The following is a 15,421-nucleotide window of genomic DNA, read 5'->3' as shown; positions in this document are numbered from 1 at the left end:
TTAGGAAGATCAGTGTTTTGTCAGCAGTCGGTAAGTCCTAAATAAATACAAAGTAGCATATTTAATGACATACCAGAGAGTGACATTAAAGGTTGTGACATCAAACGAATTTATATCTAATGACCTCCTGTATACATGCCATTAAGGGCAAGAAAGTTGCCCCACACATAGCTACATCGTTATCAATATCAGTGTTAACACTAATACACATTTGTATTGGGGTAGAAAAGGCAAATTAAAAATTCTCTCCCCATAAATCTGGGGTGGCCAGATATATGGGGAGGATAGGGAAGGAGATATTTTTCATCACATATTTCCTTCACTTACCATAATTACCACCGTGAGGAGAAGGGTGCTGACCGCCATCACTGAGAAGCTGTCTATAAACCACGTGTACCAAATGGTGGAGCTTGAGACACCCATGTTCTTCATGGTTTCCTTCAGTCGCAGCTCTTTCTCTAGCACAATGCTCTTCACCATCATGGAGACTGAGTAGATCCAGGCAAGCACCATAAAGATGGGGAAGCATCGGTTCAATGTGATCATGAATCTGTAGGAGAGGACAGAAAACCTCCGGTAAGAAAACATCACACAAGAGAGAAGTGTGTGTGCTAATGGTTAAGGGAAACCAAGGGGATCTAACTAACAGAAGTAGGTGCAAGTTTTGAAATCATGAGTTATGCCTCAGCAATCTTTTAAGCTACACCCTGAATAAATGACCATTCGTTCTGGAGCTCCCATGTGTAAATTATTTACCTGTCTTTCTATCTCAATAACTATGTCTCATTGAGTGAATTGTGTATACCTAGGGTTTCAAAATCAGAATCATTCCTTATTCGTCTTATTTTGAATTATATTTCTCATGTGTTTTCCTTCCTGCCCCCTCGTATTAAAACAGAGGTATTTCCCACACCACGCAACACATTCAGTAATACCTACACCAGGATTACACAGGTCTAAATATGGTTTGCTGAAATTTATCAGAAATGCATTACAAATGTTTGTGAATATCAACAAAATTAAACCTGATTAAAAGTTAATATCTCTTCATATATTAAGGCGCAACCAGTGCTGCTCTGGCATAGAATTTGGACCTCTACCAGCACAGGTCCAAACAAGGAAATCCTAACTGATGCAATGAAATTAGATCATGCCAGCAAGATTACCTGGTTACAATATGTAAAAAACTTTATGCATGACATTGGGCATCCCGCGTTGTTTTCCCTGCCTGAAGCATTGAATTCTATACATCGGAAGGAATTCAAAAAAGTTTGCATGACTTTTTTTGGAAGAGAACAGGCTAGCACTGGAAATGAATAAACCCACAGTGGTTCAGCACCAAATAATTACTATAACGTATAACATCCACCAGTATCTATTGTGTTGTATGGAGGGATACGATAGATATGTGTTAACACGTCTTAGATTTGGGACGTTCCACCGCTTGATTAGTCACCCAGACATGATCAATTGGTCAAGGGAATTATGCCTGTGCCCCTGTGATAACATCTCTTTTCAAACAACTATCCATGCAATTTTATTCTGTAATTTTAATGCAAATGAACGATGTAGATGGATTGTTCCTTTATTAAAACAGGGGGGATTGAGACAATGCTGCCCTGCTTTTTTGTATTTACAGATGTTGGATAACTATTATTGTTTTGGAACTATGGTGGGTTTCCTAAAAAGTATAATAAGAACTAGAAACGTTCTAACTGTTTAGACCGTTGATGGAAAATATACGTGAGGTGTTGAATTCGAGATGGATTCTTTTTAGTATAGATGCCAATTATTTTTACATACTAGAAATAGTTACAGTAAAATGAATTGATTCATGTAATTGTACATATTTATGCTAAGGTATGTCATTTTTAGATGTGTGACGAGATGTTTTTAAATTGTCTGCTTTTATGAATTTATAGCCTAAAATCGAATAAAGCTCATTTTTATTTGATATCTTCATATATTATTTTCTACATTTGCTTAGGTAGTCTCACCCTTTCCTACAGCTCTCATAATGCACAAGTCCTTGTTGTTCTACTCTAAGAACTTCCCACAACAGCCTTTAATCCCTGTACATTAATGGTAAAATTACACAGAGTGTACAATACTCTGTCAGCAGTGGCTGTTCTATCAGACACAGAGAAAGTGTTTGATGCTTTAGAATGGACGTAAATGTATGAAGTGTTGAGACGTATGGACCTTGGGAATTATTTTCTACAACTGATATATCTACTCTTTACACTAAACCAACAGCGCGTGGTGACACAATGTCATCATATATTATTTGCTCTTAATAATATGATACTTTTCAACATACTTAAGCATTACTTATGTGTGCACACATTATTTTATACTTAGATTTAGTGAAACTAATGAACAAGAAACAGACTTGTTGCAAGAGTAGAAGTTGTTGTTAAAGGGCTACTCAAAGTCTTAGGGACAAATATTGAGTATATTATGTTTTAATGTGTCTGTTGATATTGATGGTGTTGGACCGTGAAGCACCATTGGCCACACATGACATAGGGATTAATTGCCTTCCATGGTGAGGGTGTATTAATTGAGATTTCTTTTTGTGGAGTTTTATATAGCGGAAACTAGACCCAAAGGTATGAGAGCTTTTTACATGAGCACTCATTGCATTACAGAGGAACATATTCATTTTTGTTAGGCATGGGGAGATTAAGTGATTTGCCCAGAATCACAGGATGTTGAGCGTCACTGCCGAGAATTGAACCAAGTTCCCCAGCTTCAAGATTAATCGTCCTAGCCGTTAGGCCACATCCTCTCATTAATTGTCATTGGGTTAATCCTTCTTCACAGAGGAACCAACTGCACTCATCTAAAGTGATAGTGTACTTTGAAAATAGAAAATAATTTTCATTTTTAAAATAATTTTTCATGCTAATATGATCACTGAGGAATGAGAACCACCATGGGTGTCTGCTGCACTAGAATTGGTTGTTACACCAGAAAGTGCTGCGCTGTGAGAGGACTGTTTTGTCGTGTGGCGCTGCGATTGGGGGTTCGTGTTGTTGCATTTTTCTTTGCTGTTTGTTGAGAGCTGATGGTTATTTTGATTCATGTTAATTGAATTGTGCTGTGTTAATTATCGATTAAAGAGGACAGTTTTAAAGAAATTAAGGGCTTTATTTAGTGATGATATGAGACTACCTGTCAGTATAGGTGAGTAGGCCTCTTCCGAGGGTACACCTGCTCATGACATGACCACCAAGGTCGGGTTACACACATACATTTGGTGTAAACAATGCAAAAAGATGACTGCAAGAGACGGGCTCCTGCAGCTTCCTCCCCATTATGCTTCAAATTTGAGAATAATTGAGAATTTGAGGCGAGTGACATACAAAATGAAGCTTTATGAATAAACAAAATGCTGAATTCCCTTGACCCCTCAATATAAACTGTCACTATAGGTAGTGCCTGGAATTACCACAACAACTGAATCCATGTTAGAGCAAGGCATTTTAAAAGAGATCTTAGGAAGTCTCTGTAATTCCCCCATCATAGTAATACAGAAACCAAACAAAAAGTGGAAGGCCATATTGGACTTGCAATAGATAAATAATATTGTTTTCCCATGTTATCCTGAGATAATGATTCTAACTGTAATACTGTTCCAGATCCCCTGTGACACTGAATGCATCACAGTCATTGATCTGTGTAATCCGTTCTTTTCCAATCCATTGCACGAAGACAACCAGTTCATCTTCGCATTCCAGTTCCAAAATATGGTTTTGGAATGGTGCGGAGTTCCTCAAGGGTATACAGAGAGTTGATCAATCTTCAACCGGATCTTGAAAAAGAACCTGGAGACACTAAAGCTGCCATGTAACTCAGTCCAATATATATGGACGACCTATTGGTGGCATCGACAAACCACGAAGCAAACTAGAAAAATACCACAGCCCTGTTGAATCATTTGGCAGAAAATGGCCAAGAGGTGTCTCAAACTAAACTGCAGCACTGCCAGAAAGAAGTCCTGTATCTAGGACAAGACATTGTGAAAGGAAGAAGGAAAGTGTCACAAGAGAGGCTATCTGCCATATTGCAAATTAGGCCTCCCAAAATGCAGAGAGATGTCAGAATGCTCTTGGGAATGGTGGGCTACTGTTGTCAGGGGATTCCAATCTTTTGCCTAGTAACAAGCCTCTACAGAGGCTCACACACAAAGATGTGTCAGATTCGCTACCATGGAACAATGATTGTGAAAAAGCCTTCCTCGGGCTGAATGAGAATCTCTGCTGCGCCCCAGCCCTAGGAATGCCAAACTATGTCTTTTGTATTGTTCTGAAAAGGAAGGGTGCTCCCTATCAGCATTCAATCAAACCCATGGAAACTCCAAATGACCCATTGCTTACTTTTCAGCCACTCTGGGCCCAGCCGCTGCAGCGTTACCAAATTGCCTAAAAGGGGTGGCTGGAGTTGGTGTCAGCATACGACAGTGTGAGGGAATCGTTATGGGCTACTCAGTTACAGTTATGGTTCCCCATTACATCAAGATCTAACTGACCCGTACACAAACTCAACATAAGACCAACAGTTAACTTACCATGTATGAACAGGTTATCCTTTGTATGGAGAACATTACTTTGCGGAGGTGCTCCAAGTTCAATCTTGCCACAATGTTCGATTAGATCATGACTGCCTCAATGTGCTTGAGGTAGTACCACGCCAAAATCCGATATTTGAGATGTCCCTCTGGAAGAGCTTGATTATATGCTGTTTGTGAACAGCTCTTGTCTAAGAGATGAATGAAGGATTTTGAAAACAGCACCATAGAGGGAATAGTGGAAGCCTCCTGTTTGTGTAATTTAACCTTTCCACTTGTGGCCGAACTGGTCAATTTTACTAGAGCCTGTTGTGTCTCTGACAATTTTAGAGTCACTGTATGCACACACAGATAGCCAGTACAGGTTTCGCGCGGTGAATGATTTTGGGCAGTTATAGTTCCAGAGGGGTTTCATGAATGCATCCAGATCTCCTGTCAGGAACATGAATTATTGTTTTGGGACATTGCGATGCTTTGCAAATGGCGGCTCAAGTGTTCGCTGTGAAGTGTGCAGCACACAAGTGAGGAAATTATTTTGTGAACTTTGGCAACTGCTATGCAGACAGAATTGCCAGATATTGCGCTCTTGAGTCTTGCACATTCAAATTAGAGTTTTCAAATGAATATGAGTATGACACATCTATGAATCTTTTGATGACTGTTGCTGATATGTGGGAAGAGGCAAAGAGATTGCAGGAAGAAGCACCAGAGGGTGAACAGGAGAGGTGGATCAAAGCAGGATGTACTATGAACAAGGATCAGGTTTGGGTCTCTGTAGATGGTTGTCCTGTGCTACCTGACTCTATGCTGCCCTCTAGGGCATGTCGTTTCCATGTTGCTACCCACAAAGGCTGGGGCACGATAGTTCATTTATTTGCACATATTGATTTACGCACAGGTTCCATGTCAAGTCCTGACAAGTACATAGAGAGATCATGTGCTATATTAAATTGCATGTACCTCAACTTTATCAAGATTCCTGTTTGTAATGGGCTCCATTACACATTGGTGGAAGTTGTTCTATTTTCCCAATGGGGCAGGGCATACACCACTCTGAGAAATGACAGTCTAAATGTGGTCAAATTGTTGCTAAGGGAATTGATTGCTCATTTTGGGATCCCAGTTTCTCTGGACTCAGACAGTGCCAGTCACTTCAAGAATGAGGTTATGAAACTTCTGTGAGCAGCTTTACGGGTGGATCCGAGGTTCTACTGTAGTTATAGAGCAGAGGCTTGTGCCAGAGTGAAGCAGATAAAGGGGACGCTAAAGTCCGATTTTGTTAAGTTTGTGCATACAATCAATCAATAAATCAATCAGCATTTGTAAAGTGCAACATTGTTACCCCTAAGGGTATCTGGGAGCTGTGTCTCTGTCGAAGAACCAAGTCTTGAGTCCCTTTCTGAAGTCTGCCAGACGGAGCTGGAGGGGAAGGTCGTTCCAGGTCTTGGCAGCTATGTAGGAGAAGAAGAGGCCACTGATCCGACTAAAATGGATGCAGATTATGTGTGGAAGGGTAGGTGAAGAGGACCACAGGTGTCAAGAGGGTTGGTGGAAGTTCAGTCGATGGTTGTGGTAGGCATGTCCCAGATCGTGGAAGGCTTTGTAGGCATGAGGATCTTGAACTGGCATCTCTTCTGGATGAGGAGCCAGTGTAAGTCTCTCAGGTGGGGGGCAATGTGGGTCATTTAGGGAGGTCCAGGATGAGTCTGGCGTTGGGTTTCTTTATGGTCTGGAGTCTTCTGAGGAGCTAGGTGGAGATGCTGGTGTAGACAGAATTGCCTTAGTCGAAGCAGCTGGTGATGAGGGCCTGAGAGACCGTGTTTCTGGTGTTGGTTGGATCCATCTAAAGATTCTGCAGAACTGGCAACAAGACAATCTTCTGCCATCCTGGGGGGGCAATTGGTGGAAGCACATGAGAGGGCCTGCTCTTTTGTTCGGGTAATCAGTTTAGCATTGGGAACAGAAGGGGAGGAAGCAGTTGCCAAACCAGTTTTCCAGTGGGCGTGTAGCACTCAGGAGGTCGCCGCTCTAGGTGGGGTACTGAGCAACACAGAGAGAGAGAGGGGTTCTGCCATCTTGGAAGAGGGCAGACTATTGCATTGTGGGATAGCTAGATGGCATACTATGCAGGAAGTCGGCATCAGGTGGAAGTGGACTTTGTAGCCCATTGGCTACTAGTCACCACATCCCGCGAGGGCAAGTCCTCAGCATAAAAGTAGCAGCCCTGGCACCCAGACCTCAGATCCCATCTGCAATTGTGAAGAAAAAAAAAGGACTGCCCTGCTGCTTGTTGGACCCGGCAAAAAGGGACTATATCAAAGACTGGACTGCACCTGCTGATGGTGCCATCTCGAGGAAAAGTCTTCCCTGAGCCCCAGACAGAAGAAGTGACTCCAAGAGTTAGTTGGCTGACTTCCTGGTACAGCTCCAGGGCCACAAAAGCTGAAGAAGCCTATCTAGGGGATTTGGTAACCACAGCCACTTAACCGCCACTGACCACTGAAGCACAATTTGGAAGACGTCTCAATTCTCAAAACTTGCACCAGAGTAGGCTGGACCCAGAGGAGCTATCGAAGTGCAGTTTGGTCACACAAGACGAACATTAGCATCAATTAAAGGTCTGATCAGTAGACCAGTGGCAACTGTTTTCGGAGGAGCTTCAATGGACAATGGCCCCATGGCCAAACTGGTCCCACCATGTTCGTGATCAAGGGTGGCCACAGGAAGACTCCATCACCGGACCAGCATCCTCACCATCCTTCAGCATCATCAGCATCCTGTATATCTTGCATCAGAAAACCCCCCATTGATGTGTATCGTGAATCACCCATAGAGCCTGCAACTGGACTGAAGAGGACTGAAGACTTCTTTGACTACAAGGAAAAGGTCCTGCCAAGCCTCATTCGCCTCTGTGACTTGCTCCCTGCTGGATTTGTTTGCCCAAAGTGGGTTGGATTAATTGGACACTACTTTACAGAAGTTTTCAAACATTTTCCAAGTATTTGCTAACCGCAGTAGTTGCTAATGCTTGTTTGTGATTTGAATAAAAAGGAGTGCTAATAATTTAGATCTCTGGAAACCCTTCAGTGGATTTTGTTAATTTTGATGTCTAAAAATTAGAGCTATTTTTATAAATTGGTATTGGATTTTCTTTGTGTTGTGTTTCTTTCTTATTCAGCTGTGTTGTTACTTCTTTTTTTTATTTTTATTGAAGACCTTTATTTCATGCATAAGAATATACAAGGTAAGGCCGGCAATCCCCAGGGCCAACCACAGCATTGAAACAGTCAGCATCGGATATAAAAAGGAAACACACGGCCTTTGAGCCGACAACCCAGAGGGCCCGGCGGCGGATGGGAGTATCATAGTGCATGATGACAAAAATATTAAAACACGATATGACTTAGGTCTAGGAATTTTCTGTTTTTTAAACAATTAACAAACCACACAAGTAAAATAAACCCACAGCAATCATGTTCAGTTCCACAAAGGTGACCATTAAGTCCCGGGACTGCAGCTGAGTCAATACTAATATTGTGACCAGAAAACAACCAATTCCGTTGAAGGGAGCCCGACAAGTAGTTAGGCGGGGTCCAACGCAGCCAGAGGAGCCATGCACCTTCTTACGTAGGCCCTAGATCAAATCTGAGAATCAGAAAGACATTCATCTGGTTCAATTTGTGGTGGCTCACATATGTCTCCCCTGAACTTGTTCCAGGCGCCCCAGATTTGTTCCCATTTTTCCGGGCACCCCCGGTGGACAAACACCGCCCTCTCAGCCACCATTGCTACATCCATGTCGCTGCACCAGTCTCGCAGTGTAGGCAGCACGCCAGAACCCCACAGCCTAGCAATGTTACGTTTAGCCACCAACATCCCCAGTATGGCCCAATCCTGCTGACGGTGGGTCAAGTCCTGCGCATCCCAGATGTTTAACAGGCAGCGAGTGTTGTTACTTTTAAGTGCTTTGCACTTATTCCACAGCTACTCAGGGTTGAGCTAAGGTTTCAAAAAATAGCCTGACTGAACCAAAGACAGGTTTGTGAGTTTATTACATGGTCGCACAAACACACCATAAAATAAACCGCTTTCCTCACACCACTCTTGGGAGACGTGCTCGAATTCTGTCACAATTAGTGGGTGATAGTTTTAGTGCTTTAGGGGCACATGCATGAAGCCTGCATTTTGCGATTCTTAAATAGCAAATTTTACTGATTTGCTATTTGGGAATTCAAAACTGCTATGCATGTAGGAATCGCAAAAAAATGTTTGTTTCCTTAACGTTACATAATAATGATTCGGTACATAGCGATTATACAAAATTGGTAATCACAAATAGCGGATGCAAAGCCAAGGCTTGCCCCCCTCCCCCCGAAGCACACCAAGAAAAATGCAAGTGTTCACATGTAAAGAACACACATGCCCTAAGGGCAAGTGTGCGGTACATGGCACTTTGAAAAACACATTTTTGTGCATTTTTCAAAGTAAGCACATATTACCATCAACTTGAAGTTGATGGTAATGAGGGTTTCCTAAATGTACAGTTTGCATTTAGGAAAGGCTTCTTGCATCTGCATTAGGGAATCGCAAATTGAGATTCCCTATTAGCATAAGCAATTTAGGGAATCGCAAAAAATTGCGTTTACCTAAAATGCGAATTGCCCAAACGTTACATGCACCACAAAAGGCCACTTTGTGATTGCAAACGGACGATTTTTGCGTATTGCACTGTTCGTGATTGCAAAATGGCTTGATGCATGTGCCCCTCAATTCCTTCTGTAGGTGTGATTTTAAAAAGTTGGTCTATTTTTGTTGACAGACTAGCAACTGATAGCACTGGTGCATTAGGGGCCATTATGTTATGTTATATGCTGTTTTATACCGCGCTCAATTACTACCGGAGTATCCTGGCGCGAATAGACCGCAGGGGAACCCGTCCTGGCTTTCCCTGTGAGATGGTTCCTACTGGGTATCTCCAAGGTGAAACCAGGCATCCCCGGCGTATGTGGGGGGCCATTGTGGAGATGAGGCAAGCTAATGCCCAGAGTTGCCGAGTGTGATCCCTGGTTAGAGTAGGCACAGAGGTGAGAATTATCGAGTCCGCTGACCCTGGTCCACGACCCTGCCGCATCGGGAATTGAACCCTGGTCCCGGGCCGTCCTCTGTTCCTGGGTCTGCCGCCTCTAACCAGTGAGCCATACCACTCCACTGTCCATTATGTCAGAATTAATAGCAGCCATGGTTCTTCAATATACTTTTAACTTTATAGATTGTGCTCGCAAAGGAGGGTCGAGTTTGTATGATGTTGCATGCTCAGCTGTGTGGCACATATGTGCCAGAGAAGAGCAGGTAAATCACGAGTGTTTGAACAGTATTATAAGTCTATCTAAAGACTTGAAGGTGTTAAAAAAAGACAGTGGCTTGGGAAGCAATTGGGAAAGGATTTTCTACTATAGGATAGTGGCTTAGTGGACTTGGTAATGGACTTTTAGATGCTATATTAAAACCTCTTTTAATTCTGGTATTTTGTGGGATTATTTGTTCTTGACAATAAAGGGACTTGAGTTGATCAAAAAGGAAAAGAGTACAGAACGGAAAGGTGGAGAGAAACCATCTGATGGCAAGGAATTGAAAATAGAATTGGAAGAGAGATAGTCTTGTATCTATGATTAGTTCAAGGAGTTAGAGGAATCTAAACATAAGCAGCAGCAAAAAGCAAATGGTTTCTGAACTGAATGAATGAATGAATAACTTTTATTGTGTGGTTACTTAAAACCATTACATTAAAACCAAAGTATAAAATTACAAAAGTTAAAACCAAAGGTGTTTCTGCGGGCAAGTTGTCAAAGTTCAGAAGGACACACTCAGTCCGTGATCGAGGCGGGACACCCAGTGCCCCACAACAAGGTCTCTATTCCTGCGTGGCCTTGGCAGCCATCAACTCGGACCGAGTCTGTTGTATGAATTTTCCAAATGAGGCCATCTGTTTTGGTATACTCAAGGTGAATAGTTGATGGATTGCTTCCTTAGCTGTACGTGACCCGGCGTCCCTAAGAATGGGCCTGAGGTAGAGGGTGCGGGGTGCACGTAGGGCGGGGCAGCAGAAAAGTAGGTGGGCCAATGATTCACGTTTATAATTACAGAGTCTGCATTCCCGAGGCCCCACGCCCGCTGTTCCCGGGTGATATAGTTCTTTGAGCGGCAGGGGATGCAGTCTGTAGGCGAGAATCTTGTGGAGTGCTGAGAGGCCCACGGCCTGCGTGAGATGGTTTAGAGGGTTATGCACGGTGTGCGGCAGGCATAGGGACTCGTGAAAGGCTCTTTTCGTGAGGGACTCCAGGTCCAGGTCCCGGGAGCGTGCACGCACTTGCTTTTTTATCACGTGTTTGATGGTCGTGTAATTGACCAGATCTGGGTTCCACGACTCAATCGCCAGATTCAGTTGCGTTTTGGCTGTTTCAAGGATGGCTGACCAAGGGTTCCCTTGTTCAATAAAGATGTATTTCAAGACGGCCTTCAGTGTGTTGTCGCGTGCCGCTGTTGTGAGGTAGTAATATTTACTTAGGGCCGCCATCTCTTCCAGCGTTTGTTGGTTAAGGGCGAATTCCAGGCGAATTAGGGTGTTTCTTGTGCATTTCGGTAGATGGTATAGTCTCTTGTATGCCCCGCAGTGGATTTTTTCCATCTCCTTATTAAGTTTGCCTGGATACGCCTGTTGTGCGTAGTTTAGGGCCGGGATTAATTTGGCCTTGAGGACTCTTTGGATGGCAACTGCTGATGGGCTGTGTAGGGAAGCTTGTAGTTTGCATAGGGCAAAGGTGATTGTCTTCCCTTTGCCCTGGATTTTCTTTAAATGTGACCCGCACAGTCCCGATTCATGGAAGGTGACCCCTAGGTACACGTATTTCTGGATGTTGTCCAAAGTCAGCTGGCCGAGGCTCCATTTTGCTCTTTTTTTTTTGGGATAGTGCCCGAAGATGACTATTTTTGATTTTGTCGGATTTGCTACCAGTCGGTTTTTGTTGTTATATATTGCCAAAGCGGTGAGTGCCTTTTGAAGTCCTATTTTTGTGTGATCAAGGATTACGAGATCATCCGCGTACTGCATGAAATGTATTTTGATTGCCCCGATCTTTGGAGTTGCTAAGGCGGCCCCAGTCAAGGCCATCTCCATGTCTGCTGTATATAAATTGAACAGCAGGGGCGCCAACACGCATCCTTGTTTTAAGCCACGGTTCGTGTCTATCTTGTCGGTTGCAGATTCATTAGAGAGTTTGATTCTTACCCAGGTGTTTTGATAGAGGGATTGTATCGCTCTTAGCAAAGAAGGGTCGATGTTCCAATGGACCAACTTTCTCCATAAGATGGAGCGGTCTACTCCGTCGAACGCAGCTGAGTAATCGATGAAGCAGGCGAATAATGGGAGGCTTTTGCGTAGCCGTGCTCGATTGACTAGGTAAGAGAGTGCTGTGATGTTATCTACAGTCGAGGAACCTGGTCTGAAGCCGGTTTGACAGAATGGCAGAAGATTTTCATTACTTGCCCAGTCTGTGAGGTCCTTCAAGATGGCACTTGCATAGGCTTTGCCCTCGATGTCCAACAGGGCGATCATGCGGTAGTTTATTGGATCCGATTTGGTCCCTTTCTTATGAATTGGGTGCAGGAGTGAGCCTCGCCATGAGTCGGGCACGGCCTCCGATAGCCAGCAGTCAGAAAACAAGTAGGTCAAATTTTCGGACCAGAATTCAATGTTTGATTTAAACAAGTGGCCTGGGAGGCCGTTAGGGCCCGGTGCGCCGTTTGCTCTGATTTTTTTAAATATTTTAGACACTAGAGATTTTCCGGGGGGGGGCATTAGGTCGGTGATTGTGACTGGATTCACTTTTGGTGGAGTTGTGTTGTGTGGCTGGGTGGTTGGTCCTTCTTCATAGTAGAGCGCTTTTACGTGAGAGACCCAGACCGATGCCTCAAGGGAGTTTTCTCTATGGTTTGTGCCTCGGCCAAGATGGCTTATGTAGCTCCAGAACTCTTGTGATTTGCCAGGGCTCAATAGTTCGAAGATTTTCAGCCACTGTGCCTCGCAGTGATTACGCTTTGCAGCCCACACTTTTTTGGAGTGGCTCTTTGCGGCCTCCTGCAGTTGAAGTTTATTTTCGGTTGTGCGGTTTTTGCTGTGGGCTTTTCGTTTTTTGTCCTTAGCACTTGTTTTAATTTCTACGTTGAGTCCGAAGGCCGTCGGAGGGTGCCAGTGAATTGCCCTAGGTTTGTCCCCGCAACCCCGGAGTTCTGCCGCTAGGGTCAGGGTGGATCTTTCCCATGTTGCTATTGCCTCCTGGTTGTATTTGCGCGGGGGCCAGCCTGCCCACGTGTTTGCCCAGTTGTTAAAAGTTGCGGTGGCTACCTGTCCCCATTTGATTCTTCTAGGCAGCTTTATTAATTCTTGGCCGTCCGATGCCCCGATGCATGCAGGATTGTAGCGTAATTTCACTGATAGGTTCATAGTGATTGTTAGAGCTGCGTGGTCGCTGTCGTTGCGATGGTGAACCGTGAAGTTTGTCATTTTGTCATGCAATTTGTCGCTTAAGATGATATAATCGATCATCGTTTTATTGTTGTACGTGTGACCGATCAAGGCTCCCGGGGTGTTCTTTAAGAGCAGTGTGTGGGCCGTCGCCAGTTTGTAGGATTTCAAAAGATCATTCAATGCTTTAGTCGCCCCACGCTGTTGGTTTTGCTCAGTAGAGGCCCCTATGTTGTGGATGTTGAAGTCGCCGAGGATAATGCTGTCTAATGATGGATGGCATAGCAGTAAAGTTTCGAGATGGTTTGCGAGTGAGAGCGAGTTAGATGTGTTCTCCTGTGGGTTATGATAAATATTGATTAATAGTATGGGGGCAATACCATCGGTGGAGAGGGGGAATTTCAGGATGCCCGCCTGAAAGTTGTCTGGTTGATTATGGAGTTCCTTGAATTCGGTATTCAATGAGTGTTTTATATAGATGCAAGACCCCCCTGATGGTCTTCCGAATATATTGGTCTTTTTTGCTGCTTTGCTATATTCTGCGTATCCTCTTAGCGATAGCGGTTGGATCAGCCAAGTTTCCTGTGTGCATATGATATCTGCTTCCTCCAGGAATTTCACCGCGACTGGGTTTAGTAGCAGCTTTTTGAGTCCTGAGACGTTCCACGTCAGTATTTTTAAACTCTCTGTAGTTTTCTTTTTATTTAAAGTTTTTACTCGCATGCTGGCAGTGTGTTTAGGGGTTCTGTCTAAGTTTGCACTGCAAAGTGTATTAGGGGCTGGGATTTAGTGCTGATGACAGCCAGGACCAGTCGTTGCTTTCGTGACCCCTAGTTATACACAGTCGTTTCCCTTGACTGGGGTTGGTTGTGATCTTGACTGGGGTTCCATTGATTGAGCTGTTGTTTGTGCTACCTTTGCACCCCTGAAGAACGGACGCGGCTTTTGGCCGGTGGGTGGAATGAGCGTTTATGCGTGTAAAATCAGCCACTCCCTGTTCCTAGTTGTCCGGCTTAAAGTGTGGGTTAAAGGTTTTTAAGATTGAAGGGTATTTTTGTACCGGCTTTGCCTTTATCTTTATGCCCCAGCTTTCCAGTAGGGAATGTTGGTTCCTCAGTGCCTCCGCCTGGTCTGGGCTGTTGAAGGTTAGTTCCGCAGTTTTGTTTTTTTCCTCCGCATCCGGGGGCAGGAAGGAGATGGTTTCGATGTCTGTGGTGTTTATACCTTCCAGTCCCGGGATGTTTGCGCACAGTGTTAAAAGGTTACTTCGGTTGAGGATGTCCCATTTTCCTTGCGAGGTGTATTCAGGGTATAACAGTATTTTCCGGTCCTTAGCATTTGCTTGACTAGAGCTGGCCTCGTTGAGCCAAATTTTTCCCTGGGTCTCGATTGGAGGTGGCATTGTCGGACCGGGCTGATAAGAGTTTGTCTGCTGGTTTGGTCCTGTTGAAAGTTGAGATGCCTCCGTGGGCGTTATGCTGGGTGGGTGGTTCTTATTCCGTGGCCTGTAGACGGCATGCTCCATTTTAAGGGATGTTGACCCTAGGGGGGCGCTCTGGAAGTCTCCAATGGTGTTGTTGGTGGTTTTTGAGTTGTCTGAGTCAAATGCTCCACTCGCTGGAAACTTGGTTTGCGCTAGGTTCTGGAAGTTGGATTGGCTGGGCTCCTGCTTGTGTTGAGTGGCTTCATCATGGCAGTTTAGCTGTGATTCATGCGCTTGTTTTTGTGTTATTGGCGCTGTGACCGGTTGAGGGGCCGCTGGGAGAGGTAGCAGGCTTGGTTCCTTAGCTGAGGTGAGTGTGTGTGAGTTTCCGGTAGATGGACCGATAACTTCTGCGGTGTGTTTTGGGTCTGCTAGGTTAAGTGTTTCATCTGTGAAGATGTTATCGGGGGGCTGCTTATTGGGTCGTAACCAATTGTGAATGACGCTGGTTGTATATGCGTTATTTTTCTTCTCCTTGTTGAGTTTTCTCAGTTTTTTCTTGTTTTTCCTTGACAGGTTTTGTGACCCAGGACTAAGTGGCTTGAGAGTTTGTTGCGGGGCGTGGCTTTCAGCCTTGGTCCGGGTGATTCTTGTTCCACCAACATTTGGCGAAGCCAGTTGAGCATGCTTTTCCGAGCTGCTTGGGCAAGGATATGCTGGGGTATTATCCATGGAGTGTGCCTGGGCGAGACCCTGTGTGATTAGTGGCATGCTCTTCTGGCAGTTTTTTTTGTTTACCTCGCCCTTGAGATCCTCTATCAAGGTGGTCATGATATTTGGAAGTTTTTCAAGGCTGTGCAGGATCGGGCTGCAGCTACATGGCACTGGCTTGAATTGTGTGCTG

General features: G+C 44.3%; 1 protein-coding gene across 1 annotated transcript in view; it reads right to left on the bottom strand.

The window, feature by feature from the left end:
• The window catches only part of ABCA4 (ATP binding cassette subfamily A member 4), a 1,055,123-nt gene that overhangs the window by 638,921 nt on the left and 400,781 nt on the right, over positions 1 to 15,421 (bottom strand). The window contains exon 12 of the mRNA XM_086957892.1: positions 328 to 550. Coding sequence (XP_086814018.1) covers positions 328 to 550 — 223 coding nt within the window. The remainder of the gene's footprint in view (positions 1 to 327; positions 551 to 15,421) is intronic.

This window comes from Lissotriton vulgaris, chromosome 1_1, assembly GCF_964263255.1.
Source record: "Lissotriton vulgaris chromosome 1_1, aLisVul1.2, whole genome shotgun sequence".
Taxonomy (NCBI): Eukaryota; Metazoa; Chordata; class Amphibia; order Caudata; family Salamandridae; genus Lissotriton; species Lissotriton vulgaris.
The sequence above is the reverse complement of the archived record's forward strand: the minus strand, read 5'-3'. Positions and strand labels throughout refer to the sequence as shown.